This window comes from Oenanthe melanoleuca, chromosome 11 (genome assembly GCF_029582105.1).
Source record: "Oenanthe melanoleuca isolate GR-GAL-2019-014 chromosome 11, OMel1.0, whole genome shotgun sequence".
Classification (NCBI taxonomy): Eukaryota; Metazoa; Chordata; class Aves; order Passeriformes; family Muscicapidae; genus Oenanthe; species Oenanthe melanoleuca.
The window spans coordinates 18280085-18300842 of record NC_079345.1 but is presented as its reverse complement, the minus strand read 5'-3'; the positions used below and the strand labels follow the sequence as shown (position 1 = coordinate 18300842).

Here is a 20758-nt window from a genome sequence, read left to right as displayed (position 1 = left end):
ATATCAGGATGGAAACTCAGATTTGCTTGTACATTCCCAAACTGTTAAAAAGGATGTTGCAGGGCAAAAAATGGCCTGGGAGTTGCTATCATTCTTTCAAATGCAGCTCATTTTCCTAAAACTTGTTGACACGAGTATTTGTTTGTTGCCAGAGAAAATATCAGCACATACACAAGCCACACTTGGAGCCCAGGTTTACCTATGGGCTCAGCATGGTCAAAGAATCTTCCCTGACTGATGCTGGAAATGTTTGGATGCCCATTTTAGTAGGAACTTGTGAAACAGTGCAGGGTTAAAAATTCACGGTTTTGTTTTTAATTTCTGTTATTTCCTTTACCATTTTATGTCTAGTTTTCTTTGTAAAGAGGAAAGCCCAATGTTCAGTTGTTAGTGGTGATCATTGTCTTTAGTTTCCTGATCAGCCTGGTTTCATTGATATCACTGACTCTCAGATGAAGACCTCTGTCACACCTGCTGTTACCAGTCAGATTTTCCTGTTCCTGGTGTTTTCCTGATATGGTCAGAGAAATATGTGGTTGTTTCTGAAGATACTCTATGAAAATGTAGACACTAGGGGTGGTGTCTCAGTTGGCCCACCCATTGGGCATGTGGTATGAAGATTATTTCTGGAGAAGCAGATGATGCAGAAAATGAATATATTACATGCAGAATTTGGTTTTATATGGCTTTTTTTTTTTTTATTGTAGAGATGATGATGACATCAATGATGTTGCCTCTATGGCTGGTGTTAATCTTAATGAAGAAAGTGCCCGAATTATGGCTGCCAACTCTGACTTGGTTGGATCCCAGATGCAGTCCTGTAAAGATGAGCCCTTTCTTGCTGCTATACCTCTCCATAAACGCATACTTGAAACGGGTGAGAAGCACATCCTTTCCTTCTGGGAGTGTGTCCTTCAGACTGAGCTTCTGAGGAACAGAATATGCTTAGCACTTAAGATGTTTTTTTTAAACATTTGGTTACATAATTTTGTATTTCTAAACTTTCAAGGTTATTGTGATAAAAGTAATTTACCTCAAGTTGGAAATAAAGTAGCATGCTGGTACTTTTAAACTTCATGTTTTCCCCATGTTTTTTATATCCAAGGATCTCAAAGCTCTTTGCAAACATTAATTATTTCTCACATTCCTCCTTCATGTTTTACACACGAGAAGATTGAAACAGAGAAGTAAAGTAAGTAGTACAGGTCACAGAGGACACCTGTGAATTACATTTAACAGAATGCTTAAGTTTCCTGTCAAGATTTTTCTTTCCCTATACGAGCCAGTTAGTGAGTTCTTAACACCTGCATCTCTTTAAGTTCATAGTGATTTTCTTATGGCATGTTTTCAAAAAGCTGTGTTTATTTATCGTGGCAGAAAGGTATATTTATTTATTCAGCCATTTCAAAATGGAAGTTAAAAACTTCAGTAGAATAACTAAATCAGTGATGTTTTAAGGTTAGGAAATATGCTTTTATAAAACAGAATGTATTTTATACAACATACTATATTAATATACACTGTGTGTTCTGGTACCTAAATGTATATTTTTCAGCATAATTCTGGTAGTCTTTTCAGTGCTATCAGTGTCTTAATATACTAAGCTTCAATTATTTAGGGGTGTAAATTGTAGCTCTTTCAGACATATGCTTACATCACAAATTTTTAGGGATCTAGTTCTCAAAGTTTTAAAGATGACCAAAATCTTGTTGCAAATCACTGCTGCTAGGTTTTTTTTTGAAATCATGTGGTTGGTTCTGAAATGTTATTTGTGTTTATGTTCATTGAATTAATGAGACCCTTTTTATATTGCAGTTGCAGGCAAGTTCTTCATTGACTTATTGTCAGAGCTCACTCTTGTACTTTACAAAATGCCATTTTAAGTTTCCCTTCAGAGGAAGGAGTGGCTTGGCAGGCTGCAGTCAGCTCCCTGGGAGGATGTGATGACGGCTGGGAAAGCAGGTCCTGCCCTTTGGGACTGGCTTGGCACCCCGAGACTGCAGCCAGCGAGCTCTTCCTGACACCTGCCACTGAGGGACCTGGGGTGTGCTGGGAGGGGTGCTCACAGGATAGCTGGTACAGGTGCAAAAACAGGAAAAGGCAACAGACATAAGACTCTTAGAATGGGAAATCAGCAATGAATTTGCCACATAAGCCTTAATGAGCTGTCTGGCTGTAACAATTGCTGCACAACATGGAGCTGTAATTACAAGTGCAGGACTTACAGGAATCTGTACATACTTTAAGAGCCACAGAACCCATCACACTATTCATCACTGCCTTTTGGGGTTTGCTTCTCTGAGGAACAAATCCCTATGGCTGTTTTTGAAGCTTTATTGGCTTTGATAATTGAAATGAAACTTTCAAAGCTTTTAAAAGCAGCTGCAGGGATTTACTTCTCAAAAGCAGTGAATCCACTAGGCCACTCCTTGTGATCTCCTGCAGCCACTTTTAGAGCTTTATTTTGGTTTTACATGAAACCTTTTATAGTTTTGAAAGTGGCTGTGGAGTTCAGAAGTGGCTACTATCTGGGATCTATGGCTCTTGAGGAGAGAATTTCTTCAGCTGATTTTGAAGTTTTAAGAGCTGGGTTTTCACTGTGTGTGGCCAGATTTGTTGTTTGCTTAGGACCACACACAAATTTTGTAATTTGTGCTACTGGGCACTTAAAATAATGACATTGTAAGTTCATGACAAGACTCAGTGTTGCCATATGTTGCTGTGACAACACCAGGACTAATCAAAGTGCCTGTGACCTTCTCCAGCACATTAGGAAAAAGTCTGTTATGTGAGTCCTCATCCTTCTGTTTTCATGATGCCTGTTGACAAAAGAGATAAGATAGATCACTTCTTCTTACTTCTGCCTGAATATGACTTAAAGAGATGTTATTCTCTACCTTTAGGTCTGTTCATATTTAATCACTTCAGTTTTAGGGCAGGTTTTTAATGTTTTAGTGAAAGAGGGTTTTGTGGTGTGTACAGTATTAGGAAACTGCTCTTTTCTCCTTTCTCAGAAGCTAGATCTTTCAAGTTTTCTGTAATATTAATCTCCTCCTCTCTTTTCTGAGTAAGAGCTCTGTCAAGCAACTCAGTAGTGTTCCCCAAAGGCTGTTTCAGAGATTGTGCTTCCATTCACCAGAGTCAGAATATAAACTGCTAAAGTGAGAGCAGATGCTCTTCAGACTTTGGCAGTAACCACCAGCCAGATGCCTCAAAGTCATAGTGAAAGAGGTTTCTTAATACATTGTGTGTTCTTATCTCTACTTGAGCTTGGCAGTGTTATAATCCAAAGTTTATTTTAAATCTGAGGGACTAATATTGATCCATTTAAATGGAAGAAGTAACTGAAAGGTAATTCATGCAAAGGTATTCATCCACTTCCCACATGCTTCCTTATCCAATTTTGTATCTAGTCATTTTGGGCTGGTAATCATTGCCATTTGTTCATGTAGGAAGGCAAGGCTGTGACTGTTTCAAATTCTTCTTTGATGCAAAATCAAGAGTGGGTATTTCTTAGCATTTAATGTATTTCTTTTGTTATTCCACTCAGAATCATAAAACTTTAAACCCTGATCTTTCTACATGACAGCATAGCACAATGAAACATATACAAAGGCTTGTAAGGCTTTTGTTTCTCTTTTTGGGAAGTTCAGAGGTATTCATCATGCATGTGCATACCAACTCCTGACACTTCCTAGGTCTTTAACTTTGTTAGTAGAATGAGTAGTGTTTCTTCAGAGGGCAAGCAAGCTGATTAGGCCCTCACAAATAAATACTGCTGAAAATCCTAGCTTTTTTTCCATGGTTTTGTGGGAATGAAACAAAAAAATAACCTTAATTTGTAATTGTTTCACTTTGTTCATTTGTAAGTTATTTCTTGCTGGGTATGAATGTTGTGTTAGTTAAGTTTTAGAAGCCAATTTTTTACATTCTGAGTTTTTGCTGCTTGCTGAATGAGGCAACAGGCAACACTTAGTAAAGCAGGTTTTTAAGTGTTACAGTTTTCTGTAGATTGTAACCATCTTATGGCAATAGAGATTCCTTGGCTTTAATTCCTTGATTACAGCATGGTTTCTGAGTGCAGATAAGAATGAGACTGCACTGCATTTTCTGTTAATTATTAGTGAAAAGTAGCAGGACACAGCTAAGGATGGCATAAAACATGATCCTTTTTATAATGCCTGATAAGTTAGTCCTTGGAAAAAGGGAACGGCTGTCTCATGTACTTTTCTGAGAGCTTGGTAGTCTCACAAACCTTCACTGGGGGTTCCAAAAAACTTTGCTTTATATTTTGTGAACAACAGAGCATGATAGCTTCACAGGCTTACATTCAGCAGCAGCTTACTAATTCCCAAAACTTCTAATTCTTACTGATTCCTTCTACAACCAGGTGATGCCATTTTGCTTTTATTAACTCTCCCTAAAATGTCACAACCTATGGTGAACCCTAACCAATTGTCATAATGCAATAAATTTAAGCAGAGTTTGGTGTATTGTTTTTTTTTTTTTACTTAGATGGTCCCTTTTTTCTTCACTTTGTGTTCTTCACCCCATTTTCTACTGCAGTTTTATTGTTACAGAGCACTGGCTGAACAGAACAGATGTGGCATTCTAAGAAATATGGGACTGGTTGGGCTGCATTGAATACATTTTGAATACTGTTCATCTTGCATCTTTCAAATTATTTTAGCTTAAAAACTTATGATATGAATTTATTGGAGAATCAGCCGTGATATTTTTGTTTGATTCATTCAGAGTTTTTTACATCTGCATTAAGATTGTAGCATGGTTTTACAAAATGCTGTATTTGTTACCTAGCATGGTTATCAATGTCATTTGGAAATAGTCTGTTATACTGACTTAGCATGCATCTGCAGTATTTCCCACCACAAATATAGTTGTGGATTCTCTTGTTTTATATAAATAAATTTTTATTCTAGAACACACATAGTGCTGCATGCCAGTTATTATAAAGCTTGAAAATGTGCTGATGAATCCACTTTCTCCTAGTTCAGTAGGTATAAGGCCTACAGTCTTCCTTAAAACAGCTTCAGAGAAGCTTGGCTGGTTAGAATTGAGCCACTGTTTCTGTCAATATAACAGTTGTATGGTTAGGCTCAACATAATTTATAGATTTACCTTTTTGTTATTTTCCATGTAAAATATGTTTTTAATTCTCTCTGATGAAATATTGATCATTGCCCTGCCTTGATTCTTTCTTTGTTCAGCCAGGCTTGAATTGCATGTTTACTATGAAACTGCATGTTAAAACATACAGAAATAGCTTTATCTGTGTTTTCTGTATTCTGGAGTGTATTGAATATAGTGTGTGGCATCACAGTGGCAGCAGCTGTGTCATATGTATATATTTTAAATAAAGAGTTCATGTGCTCTAGAGGGCATTTTATATTGCTAAACCATGTTAAAACCCATAGGGGTACCCTGCATGGAACCAGGCCAGGTGATTTCAGCCTCTGTTTAAAGCATTTGTTATTAGTTCAGTGAGTCTGTCATCCTCCTTTTCTGGGTTTGTTTGTCAACATTTGTATTCATGTTTGAATGAGATGAAACTGTCCTATTGCTGACTGCTCTTTCATATACAGAGCAGCTCTAACATAAAAGTGTAGTTACTTCTCTGGTTGCTTTACTTTAGAGGGCTTTTATTGCTGTTTCAATTACAGTGGTTCTGTGTTCTGAAATTCTGAGCTCTCTGATTGCCTGTGAATATAATATTTTATTTTCACTGCACTTTTTATTGATGTGACTTAGTTGTTTTCACTGCTGACTTTTAACTTTTTGTCCATAAGTTGATTTGTCTTCAGACTGAAGTATTTGAATGTAATTTTTTCCATCAGCATCTTTCTGTCAGGATGACCTTCGTCAGTGCCTGTGGACATAACTCTTGATTGTGTTTGGGATTGCTCTAACACCTTCCTGTTCATAAGTGTAGCAGATGGAAGTCATGCACTGTCCTAAGGACATGCTTAGTCTGCTTGAACTGTACCTACAGTGGAGTTCTCTGGATTCTACTTGCTTTTTCTCAGGGAACAAAAAAAGTCATGTTAGGTATTGTATAATCCAGATTGCAAGTTACTGTGCATGCCAAAAGCGTGGACTTTCTCTAGTTTCTGTAAAGCTCAGTCTGGCACTGCAGGGATGTGGCAGGTGTAGAGATGGATCCACATTCTGACATCTGGAATAGTTCTGTAACTTGGGCTTTTTTCATCAGTATGAAACAAGCAATTTCCTAGAAATTGTGTTTAGATGAGCTGTGCACTGCTCCCAGTTTTCTCACCAATGTCCATAGTTTTGATAATTGTTTATTAGACTGAGATTGGAGTTTATTGTACATGTTCAGTAGAGAATTTGGGTTTATTTCAACTGAATCAATTGCTAATGTTACAATATTATAAGACAATTGTATTTTATTTACCTTTATTATTCCCTTTTTTAAAAAGGTGGGAACACATTCCCATCTTAGTATCAGCAGCAGTGTTGCCAAATAAACATAACCAGTAAGTACTTCAGCAGAATGTTAAACCCTGTTGTTGTTCTCTCTTTAATAGGTCCATGATTAGACTTCCTGTTTTACAAGATGTCCCAACATGTGTTGGAATGGTAACTTCAGTACCACCTGAGAGCTTGGAGTCTGCCTTTCTGTGAAAGGTAGGGCAGCTTCTGTTCAATATTTTTGTGTATTTCCAAGGTTTTCTTTTTATTCATCTTATTGGCTCTGCAACACTACAGAATCTGAGTTATGCTTTTAGCAGTTATCACCTTTAGGTGTCAGAACTGATGTTATTTCATCAAGCAGTAATTTCTCAAAATAAATATGATTAATTTAGCTATGTTTAAACTATGATTATTTATGAAGAAAATGATGCTGTTTCTTCAGGCATCATTTTCAAAGGTTTTGCTCCAGCTGAACTGAGAGCATGACCATACTACTCAGAAATATTTAGAGAATTCAGGTTTTGTTTTCACCATAATAATTTTGTTTTCACCCGTTTTTCATTCTGTTTTGTGAATGTAGTGAGAGCACCATCTTTAAAAGGTCTTGCTATTTGTGGAAGGCAGTTCTGGCCTTCAGGGCCCACCAAAATATGTTACCCAGCCTCAGAATAAGTTTGCATCTGGGAATTGAACAGCTTAAATTTCCAGGTCTCTGCAAAGGAGAGTAAAATTAAGATCATCATTCTGTGGAGATGCATTCTCTACCAGATTCATTTATAAAGTCCATGGATGTAAAATAAGAACAATAAAAAGAAAACCTTAGAGAGCCATTCAATATTGCAATAAAGCTGACTTACATTATCCCTGTAGGCAAACTCCATGCTCTAGAGGTGGTGCTAATGTCCCCAGCACTCAACACATGTTGGAACATCTTTGTGAGGAGGAAGTCATTGATCAGTGAGCAGCATCTTCAAGGACCGTTAAAGGGGGAAAAAGTAAAAGGTAATATTTTTTAAAATATGTTGGAATGATTGTTCATTATGTTTATTTGGCAATCCTGCTGCTCATACTAAGGTTGTAGTGTTTTCATTTCTTAAAATTACTGAGAAACTTTGTAAACTTCTGTTAGTCTTTCCTTTTCCCATGAGTTTGAATTGCATTTGTCAGCCTCCTTCATGTTGCTGAGTCTACTGCACACAAGTCCAGAATTTACTGCAACTCATTGGCAATTTGACACTTTTTCCAGTGGTTGTAATGCAGAGAGGGTTAATTTGTGGTTTAACCAGTTTTGCTGTCTCTCTTATTTAATAAATCAGAGCCAAATACTGAACTGGTACAAAGACATGCTGCTGCTAACCAAAGGGTATTTGTTTTCAAGGAAGTGGCTGCAACACAAAGTTGTGTGAGATGAGGTACCACCAATTGTTCTTGCACAATAGTGTAGAAATGCAAACTTGAAAATTAGCTTTAGTTTATGAAAGTTTATATTATAAAATTAAGTGACCATATCTGACCTGGTTAAATTTTGCAGTGGTGGATCTGGTGATGCTCTGTTTGGTATTAATGAATGTGGCATGGTGTCCTGATCTTGGCAGTTTTAATTCTAATCCTGGGCATACACAGGTGAAGGTGCTGACATTTTGAAATTCAGGTTATGATCTTTGGTCTACCCTTCTGGTATCCTTTGAGTTTCCTGGGTTTTGTGCACATCCTCCCTGTCTGACATGCCCATCCTGCATCCTTAGAGCTCACATGTAACTAGTCTGCCTGACATCAGGCTTGTGGTGACAACTGTGGTACCTGTTCTGATTGTGGTGTCAGAGAAATGGTTTCTCAGGGAGAAAAAATTGTCAAAATGTCTGTATTGTTCACACAATTTGCTTTAAAAGAATAGAACCACATAGGCAAGCTCTTGTACTTGGTATTCCTTAGAATCCTGTGGATGTGATGGAGAGTGTGTTCAGGTCCTTGTGAAGACTGTGCTCTAGGATGCTGGCATCTGTTTGCCATCTCTGGCAGGAATTCTGCTCCATCTCTGTCTTACCTGGTGTTCTGTCATAATCATGTATTTATGGTGTTTAAGCCTGAGGTCCTGTCTTGGTTTACTATTTTGAGTTTAGCTCAAGAAACACGTTTGTCTACTGTGCATGAAAACAGATAAATCCCAAACTAACAACTTCTCTGTGGTTTTCTTAGGGACTCCTGTTGGTGTCATTGCCATATTAGTTCTTTCTATTAGTTTGGCCTCTGTAAAAATCTCTTTTGATTTGACTCTCTAGTGAGTAACCAAACACAAAAGTGCATTGAGACATTTACTGTTATTGATGAAAATGATGTACATATTTTCTAGTCCTCTACAGTCACTTCATGCTCATTCTTGAATGTTCCTGAATGTCTTTGGACATGCTTATTATGCTGTATTTTTTTTTTTGGGAAAACCAAGATGAAGAAGAAAAGATCATATAACTGTAATCTGTGTGTTCTTACCTGACTCATTGAGACCTGCCATTTCAGAGCTCATCCTCTCCTCTGTCCTTGGTATTTTCCTCACACTGTTCAATTGCTGCAGCACAGATTACTGGGATTTTAGGGTAGGATGTGGACTGTAGCTCTCAAAGACTTTGTCCTTCAGTACCTCCTTTTATTACCTGGAGCACCTGCCCTTCTTTTAGAGTACACACATCAAATGGCACAAAAATGGAATTAAACATCAAACTTAAGGATATTGTCTTTGCTTAACACGTTGAGATTTTGATTTCTTCTGAGAGAAGTTAGGTGATACACTGTTTAGTTACAGGAGAGAGCAGAGAAACAATTGTAGTGCTTTATGTTTCTTCAGAGTTGGCATTCTTTTTGTCCTCTCTGATCAAGTTGCAAGCCTTCCTTGTGCCCTGTGTTCTCTGCTCCTGGATACACTGTTTATGTGTGTATGCTTCCATGCTTTGTGGCAACTCCTGCCATTTTCCAAGTCTCCACATACCTTGCAGAATGTTGTTTGGTGACTAGCTGGGTTCTGTTAGAGACAAACCACTAAAGGTAATAAAAAAGACTCTTATGGATGATTAATAGCTGCCTTTCAGCTGTTTAATTATCTAGCTTAGAGACAGAATTTTGGAAACTGGATTGTCTGGTTATATGTACCTTAGCACAGACCTCTTCTCAGAGTAGTTTTCTTTTTGCCAGAAAGAACTTACTCATGAATTATGAGTAAGTTCCCAGACTTACCCACTGGTTGACAACTTTTTAGAGAAGTGGAGGCTTTTTGCTAGTCAATCTTATATGACTTCCATCAAAAACATGAGTTATATAGTTTGGGTTAAGTAAGATTCTTGAGAAATTCCTTCTTTACTTGACAGTTTCTTTTTTATTTTGCCCCAGATTCTATGGACTTGCATATAAAAGCTTTGAATCAGCACAGAAAATAGGATGAAACTATGGCCAGGGTTACACATAGATTTTGCATGGATGCAACTCTCTCTCTGTTGTGTTAAAATCATTACACCAATATGATCCCCTAGAGTAGAACTATTTTGCTTGTTTTCTTTTGATGAGAATCAAATATATTAAAATTAGAAAGTAAAACTTCAAAATAAACAAAAAGGTTGGTTTTGCCAAATGCATAGCTAAGTTGTGGAACTCTGTTTTACAGTGTTGCAGATTACTTGAAAAATTAATGGAAAAAACATTCCATCCTGACCTAGTAGACAGGTAAGAATGCTCAGACTTAGGATGGACCAGGGCATAATTTTGATGCACAATGAGCACTTACACACTCTTTGTTTTATTAATCTTCTAGCAGCATCTCCTCATACTACTATTAGAGAAAAGGTGATGGACTCTGTTACTCAGTGTAGGTTTACTGAAGTTTTTATACAATTCTATAAATACATAAGTAAATACATAAGTATTTATTATAATATAGTTTGTACTGAAAAAGTTAAATCCTCTACTGTGCCTGAAACATACTTTGAATGTTTTTGTGCTTGTTTTAGTGCATTCTGCAGAGCTTAAAAGTCTCAGTTGAGTCTTACTTTGCTAAAATACTTTGGTTGGCATTTACTTTGGAGGGGACAGGAGAAGACAATATTAAAAATTGTGTAGCATTTTATTCAGCATTTTATTCTTTTAGGTTACATTTCATGGCTGGTTATTTTTTTTCCCTGCTGTGTCTTGCACTGAACATGGTATGTATTTTAAGGATTTTAATCTGCAAGTTTGGAATTTATTTTTAAAAAATAACCAATGTTTGAGCAGTTTCTCAATTTCACAAAATGCTTCTGGGCAGTCAGCCCAAGGTGGGTAGTCCTGAAGAAGTGTAGGACAAACACTGGAGTTCTCAGGAAGGTTGTCCAGTTTGTCATGAGTTTGTGCTTAAGCTCTGAGAGGAGGAATGTTTTTTTACAAACAAGCTCACTAAAGTGAGGAATGTAGAGCTTTCCATTGCTTTGTAAATAACAATATGAGTTGATAAAAAGCCATTCTCTCGAAGGAAGTCCCCAGGAGGTGCTGAGCAGTGTCAGAGACTGGTTTACAGAACCTTTCCTGTTGCAGCTGGGGGTGGTTTGGAGCTGTGGGTTCTGTTTTGGGGTGCTGGTTTGTGCCTGCTCCAGGGAGCCATGCACGAATCTCAGAGCACTTGGCAGGGATTCTCTGGTTTGGCAGGAAACACTCCCTAGCCTGGGGCTTTCCTAAACAGCCCCCGGGTACAGCTTCCTCACCGGCCCTGCTCCAAACACTCGGCTGTTTTTGTAAGGGTAGCAGCTAAAGTTTTTTAGTTTCTCCTTTTCTCATACTTCCAGCAGCAGACCAGCTTAGCAGTACAGCAAGTCAACACTGATTAATTATTGATGCTTTTAGTTAGCAGGACTTAAATTGAAGCTTTTATTCGAGGGGCTGAAACCAGAAGATTACTGCTAAAATTATCTTACTGTTTCCTTTGCCTGGGATCTCTGGGTTATCTTGCACCCCTAGGAATCTCTAATTTTAATCATCAGAACTAGGAGTTGCTGTTTGCCCTACCACTGTTTAACAAGCTCTGCCTTCAGTTTTGAAGTCTGAAAGTCTCTCTGGGGCCCTGGTAGCCCCCCCAACACAACCCCAGGGTATTCTGAACCTAAACAACCTCCTTAATTTTTTCCTTTCCTGTGTTCCATCCCTCATTCTCTAGCTTAATATCTAGGGTTGGGTTTTCCCCTTGATAGCACCAGGAATGCAGTGTTGATGGATGAGTCTGTGGGCTGGGGACACTGCTCTTTGGGAGACTTATCCTATTCTTAAGTTCCACCTGATGAGGTTGGGAGAGTGAGTTCAATAATTGCCATTTGTGTTTCTCAGGATGTCAAGGCCCATTAGTACAGTAGAGCTGTTTCCCCTTTGTGTTTAGTCAGCCTGAATGGGACTGCTCAGTTTAGAATTATTAATAATTCTAAACAGTATCAGGCAAAGCTCCAATTGCTTTCTCTTTATTTCATGGCTTCCTTTCTGTAGAGACCACACAAGCTGAGTTTTACACAAATATTGCTTTTTTAGTTTCAGAGGTGATCTGCTCTCCCCCTTACCTCAATTTTTTCAGCTTGTAATTTCCAGAAGTTCCTGTATATTGTAACTCTTGAACAGTGTCTACTTAACCAGTCATGTCATATATAATTATATGTAATTGTACAGAGATTTAGGGTGTTTAAAATGTTTCACTGCTACATCTAGAGCAGCACTATAAAATTCCCAGTTTCCTTTATGCTGGTGAAGTGAAGGAATAGGATTCTTTATTAGAGAGTTGAATAGTTTGGAAGGCTGCAGGAATTGAAGTGGTAGTGTTTCCAGTACATTGCCTTTCCTGGTGGGGAAGCTTGCAGGGGGACTGAGGCACAAAACTGGTGGTTCTTTTGGGATAGCACAGGAAGGGGGCTCGAGCCTCAATTGTAGATGCAATCCAAGGCACAGCCCAACACTTTCTGTCATGTGGCAGGAGAGAGGTGGGTACATCTGACCAGATACTTCTTAGCTGCATTTTCTTAGGTCTGATGGTGTTGCCTGAGGTTAAACAAAAACTTAAATAACATCTCAGATTGGAGGGGGATGAACTTTGCTTTCTGTGGTGTGCAAGCCAGCTGCAATGGCAGAAGGGGGTCTGAACCTAGCAAGACTGGTTCCAGTTGGATCTTGGGCCAATATTTAATGCACAGAATTTAAAGTTTAAGAAGTTGCTCCTGGTGTTGGGGTGATGGAAGTGAGTGCTTTCTGCATTTCTGACCTGTGATTAGGGCAAATAGACACTGATTATGCACCCTCACAGTGTTGCTCTTGAAGGACAACTCAAGCCCTAAATATGAGCTGTTTAACTGCTTAAAGCCAGTTCTTCAAGGTTTTTTTGTTTTGAGTGTAAATGTAAAGAGATTTTATACAGGCACTCAATAATTTATCACATCAATAATCAGAGTCAGACCTGATGTTTTACAAATAATTTTTTTTTTACATCTTTGATCTCAATCCTGTCAGTCTTCTTGTAGTATAAATTATTGAAGTAACTTTTTGATTCTTTGAAACCCTATCTGCAAAGACAGTATTTTTCTTCTGCTTCCCAAACAGGGCAGAACCCTCCTTATGATTTGTTTCGGTTTTTGATCAATAAAATATAATTAAACTTTTAAAGTGCAGCAAAGCAGTGACTTTCAGATAGCTAAGCAGATGATAGCAGAATTTTCACTTCTTGAGACCTAAAAAGTTTTCAGTTACAAGGTTTAGCTGCTTTTATATTTGTAAAAACAATCTTGTGCTACTAACACATATGCCAATATCAGAATAATACTGCTGAACGTTTTTTCCCTCAAGGTTTTTGGAACTTGTATCTAAGTTCTGACTTTATGATAACTCTGTTGCAATATTAAAAAAAAATAAATATAATATAGTTTATTTGCAACAAAATATCCTTACACACTTCTTTGCATGCTCATATATTGTAGAATTTTATTAAATTCTGATTGAACCAGCATTTTCTATTAAAGCTTCCAGACATGTAATTAAAAATTATCATGTAGGCAGAGACTTTGTGTTGTTCTGTAATGCTTGGCAGATTCAAAATTTACACTTTGAGTGCAAATTTGTCCCTCATGTTTCCCATGTAGGATATTGTGACTCATTAGTAGCAACTGATGCCTCTGAGATGGAACTGAGTTCTTCCACAAAGAATTGAAGTTTTCTTTCAATCAGTCACCAATTCTTGATGGTCTTGTACATTTCTGGTGTAATAGCGATCTGGCAAGAGCACTTGAATAAAGAGTATGACCTTAGTTTTGTCTTTAAAAAATATCAAAACTTGAATTCAGCTGGAGAGATGGGTTAAAATTATAGCTTGGAGCATTGCTTTGCTCCAGCTCCTTTTTTGTTGTTAACCTTGATGATGTTTTTATCATAGCTCTAGGAAAAGTTCAAAATTGCTAAAGTAATTTTAAAGACTTGAAGCATATACTTGTTATCCAGAATGTCTAAATTTAACAAATATGTTATTTAAAAGCAAGCAACACTCTTCAAATTCTGCATATGATACTTTTGATCACAAGACTGCAAGTTAAGATTGCCACTTCATCCAACTTAAATCTCATTGAGTTCATCACCTAAAAATCAGAAAGAAGTTCAACTTTTTAAAAACAGAAGACAGGGGAAAGCACTTTTGATAGAAGTAAGTTCTTGTTTTTTTTTTAATCTTAATTTTCTCCTTGGTTTCTGCATGTATTTAAATGTATATATTGTAAAGATCAGACGGTGCAAGTAAGAATTCAGATTACTAGGGCCTAAATAAAAATATCAGTAGATGAAGTCCACTGTCCAATAATTGGCTTGGAAATATGATTAGTAACAAGGATATTCGTGTTTAGTGATACAATTAACTATGTTCAGTATTTTAGAATATATGTGTGAATATATACATTTCTTTAAAGTATAAATCATATTTCAGTTCCCACATCATTGTCACTCTAGGGAATCTTGAAAAGGGAAGAGCAGCCTTTTCCTATTAACACTGGGAAAAGTAATTAAGCAGACTAGAAGAATATGTCAGGAATTTCCTATTTACAGATAAGTGTTATTTTCCTTTGATGGCAGACAGGATTCCAGTATGCTTTTTGTAAATGAGAGTGGATGAAATGTTATACATTTCATTTTACAAAATTTATAAATGAGAGCGGATCTCAGGAGGAGAAGTGGCAGTCAAGAGAAAAAAACAAAACTAAGACTTTAATATAGAAACATGAAAATTAACATTTGCCAGCCCTGTGCATAGATTCAGTTTCTACTTGGCATTTTTTCCTGAGTAGCAGAAAGCAAAAAAGAGACAGGCTCTAAGCAATGGTATCACAATTTGGATTCAGCACAGTGGTGTGAGCAACTCTCTGTGAAAGTATAACCAGGCCAGCATTTCCAAACATAGATGAAACTGGGAATTTTCCCACCCTTGCCCCAAGTACAATCCAAGTATTTAAGGAGAGTGCCAAATCTTCATGTAATATGCAGCTTTGGAATGCACCCTGCCTCTGACATCCCAAGCTAACAGGGTTTAACCAGTGTAATTTAGAGCAGGGAAGATGTGATGATGCTTCCACACATGATGAATCGTGTGGATGACAAGATGACTTTTAAAAAATCTTTTTGTAGTCTGGTTCCTTGGTGCTAATTCATTTGGGGGGAATTGTATTCTTTTCCCCTTATCCTGTTTTCCAAAGAATTTTAGCCTTAAGTGGTTGAATATTCCATTTGCCTTTCTTCTTCAGGTCTTCTTCTTCATTGCCTTCAGGTCACTTTTGAATCAATTGATAAATCAGGAGCCAGATAGAGCCCCCTCTGTGTGTCTGAGTTGAGGGGGAAATGAACCCATTTTTTCCTTTTCTTTGCTCTTCTGCCTGGTTGGCTGCCAGGGAGCTCTCTGGCACAGACTGGCCAGACTCAGGGTCTCTGACTGTGCTCAGCTGGCATGCTGGACAAGTGTGGACTGGGAGATGTGCCAGGGATGAGCTGAGATGTAGGAGAGATGTCACAGTATTGTGCAGTGATAAGGAATATGGAAGCACATGTGCAGCAGGGATCATTGAATCACTCTGGTCTCTTGCTCAAAGCTAGATCAACACTCAGTTTAGACTGGGTTGTTTATGGCATTAATTGGCCAAGTCTTAAAAACTTGAGAGGTGGGACAGTCTACAACTTGCTTGTGCAAAGTATTCCATTATTTGTCTCCCTATATCCAGTCAGAAACAGCTGTTTCAGTTTATGAATTTATTTTTCATTCTTCTTCCAGGCAACCTTAATAAAGAGTCTGGATCCATCTTCTCAATAAACTCTCCCTTAAGTCTTCTTACTCCAAGAAAAAGAACCCTCATTTTTCTCCTCGTGTAGGTCGTGTGCTGCAACCCCATGACCATCTTGTTGACTTTTTCCTGGATTCGAGTTTTTTCAAGCTTTTTTTGTACTAGGTGACCCAAAGGTGCAGGATTGCAGGTGTGGGCTGAGTGAAGAGTTGGTTCCCTTGGTGGGCTGGTTACACTGATTCACTGTTTAGCTGTAGGTACAGCCCATGGGTGCAAGGGTGCAGTGCTGGAACCTGGATAACCTGCTGGTCTCCAGGCTCTCTGTGCTTCCCACCAGTGCTGCTGACCCCAGCCCATGGCATTCCAGTCAGTACAGCCCAGGCACAGGGCTTTGCACTTGTCCTTCAAGAGTTCCATGAAGTTCCTCTGGTTTCACTCTCCAGGTCCTTTCCCTCTGCCCTGCTCAGGGTGGTGCCACCTGCAGACTTGGTGAGGGGGCTTTGTGTCTCACCCTGAGGTCCCTGAGACACCCATTTAAAAGGGTAAGTCCCAGGGCAGATGCCCCAGGGACTCTCTGGCCTCTGGGTAGAGGACATGGGAACGTGAGGAGGAACATAGAGGACATGTTGAGGGATTTTAGGAGAAGAAAGTTACTGTGATATTGCAGAGGCTGATGAAGGACAAGAATCTTGAGGTATCAGATATCTCAGAGAATGGTCCATTGATTATTGATCAATTTCTAAAAAGTTAAAGGGGCAAGAAAAGTCCTATAATGGTTGACTTGACTTAGAATAAAATTTTTTAAGATTAGAAAGACCTTTATTGTGAAAGAAACCAAGATGGCAACAGTCTTGTTATAAAAGGAATGTGTGTTTTCAGGGAAGTTGGGTAGCTGTAGTTACACTGAAATTCAAAGAACTGTAACAATTACACATTCTCACCATTTCCTAGAATAGGGCAGAATTTTCCATCTCCAAGCCTCTTTTCTGGATACTAGTTAATTAAATATCCCTTCTTACTTGCATTTTATCTTTTGGAGGAGGGTTTTCTGATTGATGGCTTTGCTTACACGTGTTTGCATAATAAAATGGTGCATGCTAAAATAGACCTTGATATTGCCAGTCTGACTTGGAGGAATTGCTCCTGCCCATAGGAATCGTCCTCCCAACTTCAAGGACTTCATTTGCCTGCGTGGCAGTTGCAGCATTGGGATTTAATGTGTGTCTGCTTCCCATTACATGTTCAGCTTTCAGCAACCTGAGCACAGCTCCAGCTCTATTACACAGGACAAATTGGGCACCAAGAAAGGTTTAATTTATTTTTTTCCCCCATGATAAGGCAAAAATTACTTAAAAATCATATATACATCTTGCTGAAATCCTTAAGGTAACATGTAAGATGGGGAGTCAGTGATTAAGTTGCTTTAAGAAGCAACGACTTCAAAGAATCCCTGAATTGAGCTGGGGAGCGCAGGGGGGCTGTGGTGCAGTGGGATGGATGGACAGAGCCGGGCGGGACGGGGGAGCGGGGAGGGAGCATCCCGCTAGAGCCGGGGAAGGGAAGGGGCAGATCCCGCTGGAGCCGGGGAAGGGAAGGGGCAGATCCCGCTGGAGCCGGGGAAGGGAAGGGAAGAAGGGAAGGGGCAGATCCCGCTGGAGCCGGGGAAGGGAAAGGGGAATCAAAGGGAATGGTTGGGGAAGAAGGGGCGATCCCACTGGAGCCGGGGAAGGGAAGGGAAGGCAAGGGAAGAAGGGGTAGATCTCGCGGAAGGGAAGGGAAGGAGGGGCAGGTGCCGGCTCCCGCTGGCCGCGGCCCCGCTCCGCTCCCGGTGCCGCAGCGCTCACTTCTCCCACGTTATTTTTTTAGCCGTGGGACTGTTTCTTTCTCTCGAATTTAGCCCTCGCTCTCTGCAGCCCAGGCCGGCCTTTGCTTAGGGACCCCTCCTCAGACGAGGGCTCCTCCTGCTGTTGGCTCTGTAGGAAGCACTTGCCCAAGGAGTCACAAATTCCCTGTAGAGTTTTGTGTAACCATTCATGTGTCCCAGCCCAAGTGCTTTTGACACTCTTGTGTCCTTCAATGGAGAACTGATTCAGCATGTGTATTCTTTTGTGGTGGGTCAACACCAATGGTCCGTACAAAATACAACTACCTGTGTTTTTTCCTGTGTAAAATACAAATCTCTGTGCATGCATACAGGGAGTTTTCTATCCAGAAAACTGCCCTGCCAGGACCACATTTGTGAGACTGTAGTTTAAATAAGTGTGTATATTCATATACCTAGAAATTTATATCCAATACTTAGTAATTATATTGATGAATTTAGAAGTCCTTAAGTGTTACCATATTCTTTTTTTCTGTAGCTTGGGTGTTTTTTAAATATATAAATGCATTAGACTGTAGACTGCTTTTGTTGTAAACTCAGCACGAAGTATCAAATGTCCAAGTAATCATGAATATGTGTTGGAGGGATAGCTGGTGTTTCTAAACAACTCTTTTTAATGACTTTATTTCTTTGCCTTCAATTAATAGGTTGGGGTTTTTTCCTAAAGAATTTCTGTTATTGGTACTATGCCAGTGGTGTAGACAAAGGATGAAACAGAATGCTTTGGACTGCACCCTCACCTGCTCGACACTGAAATTCATCTGCACTAATGCTTCTGAAAATAAAGGAATTGTTTTTTCTTGTGTACAACAACTGAGAACTCAGATTGTCTCATACTCTGATATGCCTCATTTTAATGTGCCAGGCTAAACTTCAGCAAAGTTTTTAAATGCTTTCAGGTGTTAAAGAAATTCTCTGATTTCTCTTTTAAACTTGTAGAGTCATACCCTTTTCAGGGTGTCATGAATGTGTCACCAAAGTCAGATAAATACACTGTCATGATTTTTTTCTATTCAGGAAAACAAAGTTGTGGTGTAAAGTCCTTTAGAGCTTTATTTGTGTTTTGGTTTTGGGGTGTTTTTTTTGTTGGTTTTTTTTTTTTTTTTTTTCTATGGAGGGTAAGCTAATTCTGTTGTGTTTTGTTCTTTTTGCTTTAGCTAAAAAACTAGGAATTACTGATGTGCCAGCTGAGGTGGTTACTTTTATTTCCCATGCAACACAGAGCAGATTGAGAGCAGTGCTAGAGAAGGTGACAGTGATAACCCAGCACCGGATGGAGTCGTACAAAGTAAGTGAGCCCTGGGCAGGGCTGCCAGTGCCCAGCACAGGTCTGGTTCCTGCTCCAGCTCCCCTGGAGCAGCTTTGGCTGCTGGATCTGCCTGCCAGCCCATCCTCCTCTCTGGGGGAGTTTGGGGGTAGAATTGTTTCTGTCTTTCTGTGCTGAAATGACTGGCATGGATCATGTGCTAAGTTATTTCTGCTCGTGAGTGTGACTAAGACTTGATTCCTCCTTTATTGTCAAGGGTATCCAGCAATTGGATCAAAATTGTTTTGGTATTTAGGAATCTACAGTAACTTTACTGGATGTAAGAAATACTAATATTTTATAAAAGCTTAGCAACTAAAGAATTCAGCTGTAATTAAACATGACTTTCTATTGAAAAATATTTACAGGTAAAATGCTACTGATTCTTTTATTAGTGATTGTATTCCTGAAGAAAACTGAAACGATTTTGATATCTCAAACCAGGGAGAAATATAAATAAAGATCTACAAATCAGTTTGAAATTCAAATGAATCAAACATCTTTATTGATATATTTGAAATACCTTTTCCAGTAAAAGTAAGATGCTTGTTAGTTATTCTAGTTGTTAAAATGATATCAAAGGAAGGTGGCAATAACTAGTTGTGTGTTGTCTGAGCTGTGTTTAGATTTCTTTAGCATGAATATACATTGAATAGCTCTGGTTTAGTTTGTTCCTTGGTTTTGTGGTGAACTTTTTGGTGTTCCTGGAGTGGCAATCTAGTCAAACAGCTTTGGACTGTGTCTTAGCCCACTTATTTCCCAGACCTGGGAATCCCGTGGCCTGAGTCATGGTTGGACTAATTTTGTGTGGTATTTGCAAAAATAATCATCTCTGGAATCTGTGACTATAACCAACATCATTGTGATAGAAAAATGGATTAAAAACTAAAGGCCACTCTTCCTGATTAATACTTACACTTAGATCTTTCATTGCAATTGATGGATATATTCTACTACATTGGATTAAAAGTAAAATATCCTTGTTTCTTTTCAGTATTCTTTATAATCTTCAGAAGTGTTAAATCCTTCCTTCTCTCTAGTATGGTGTCTGAGAAGAAAACAGTTTGCTTAGTCCATGTTAAGCCAAATAAGCATTTAAAACAATTTCTTCAAAGATCCTTAGGAAAAAATAGTATTGTCTCTGATTGAAATGTAGAATTGTCATTGTATTCTGTATTTTTCTTGGTTAATGCTATTCTTTAATTTCATAGCATAGTAGTCAGTAAGGAAAACATTAAGTAGATAAATGGGATGAAAGTAATGTGGATAACTGATTTTTCTGACTGACATCCTGAGTTTTCTCCATGTGGCTCATGCATAAACTCTCCTGGTTGCTGTGTGCTGGGAAAACTTGCATGCTCTTAGGTGTCATAAGCTTCTGGAGTTAGAGGCTTATTTTCAACTGAGGTTTTAATGCTTTTACAGTACTGCATCTTGGGAAAGTCTGTTACTAGTACAAGATTAGCACAAATGCAGGAATTATAGGTTTTGAGCCTGGTTATAAACTCTAGCTAGGATTATTCAGTAATAAAGTTAAGCATTTTAGCTGTTTTCTGTCATTAAGTCAGTTGTTTTACTTTTTTTAACTCTTTCATATATCTGGTGCTGATAAATTTTTAAATTTGAGAAGACAATCCTTGTCTTTTTAAAATTGCTTAAATATTAATTAAATTATTAGATTCTTGCCGCGTTGTTAACCATAGGCTTGCTTCATTCCCCTTAGCCTAAAAAAAATAATTTCCTTTTTAAAAGATTTTAATGTGTAACACCTGCAGTGTTTGAATGCATGGCCTTGATGAAGTGCCTGTTTCTAAGGCCTGTCTG

The 20758-nt window shown here is 38.5% G+C and overlaps 1 protein-coding gene across 1 annotated transcript in view; it reads left to right on the top strand.

The window, feature by feature from the left end:
• Window positions 1-20758, top strand: part of LOC130257746 (transcription initiation factor TFIID subunit 4-like) — a 144720-nt gene that overhangs the window by 42977 nt on the left and 80985 nt on the right. Inside the window, exons 10-11 of the mRNA XM_056500566.1 lie at window positions 708-877; window positions 18786-18916. Coding sequence (XP_056356541.1) covers window positions 708-877; window positions 18786-18916 — 301 coding nt within the window. The remainder of the gene's footprint in view (window positions 1-707; window positions 878-18785; window positions 18917-20758) is intronic.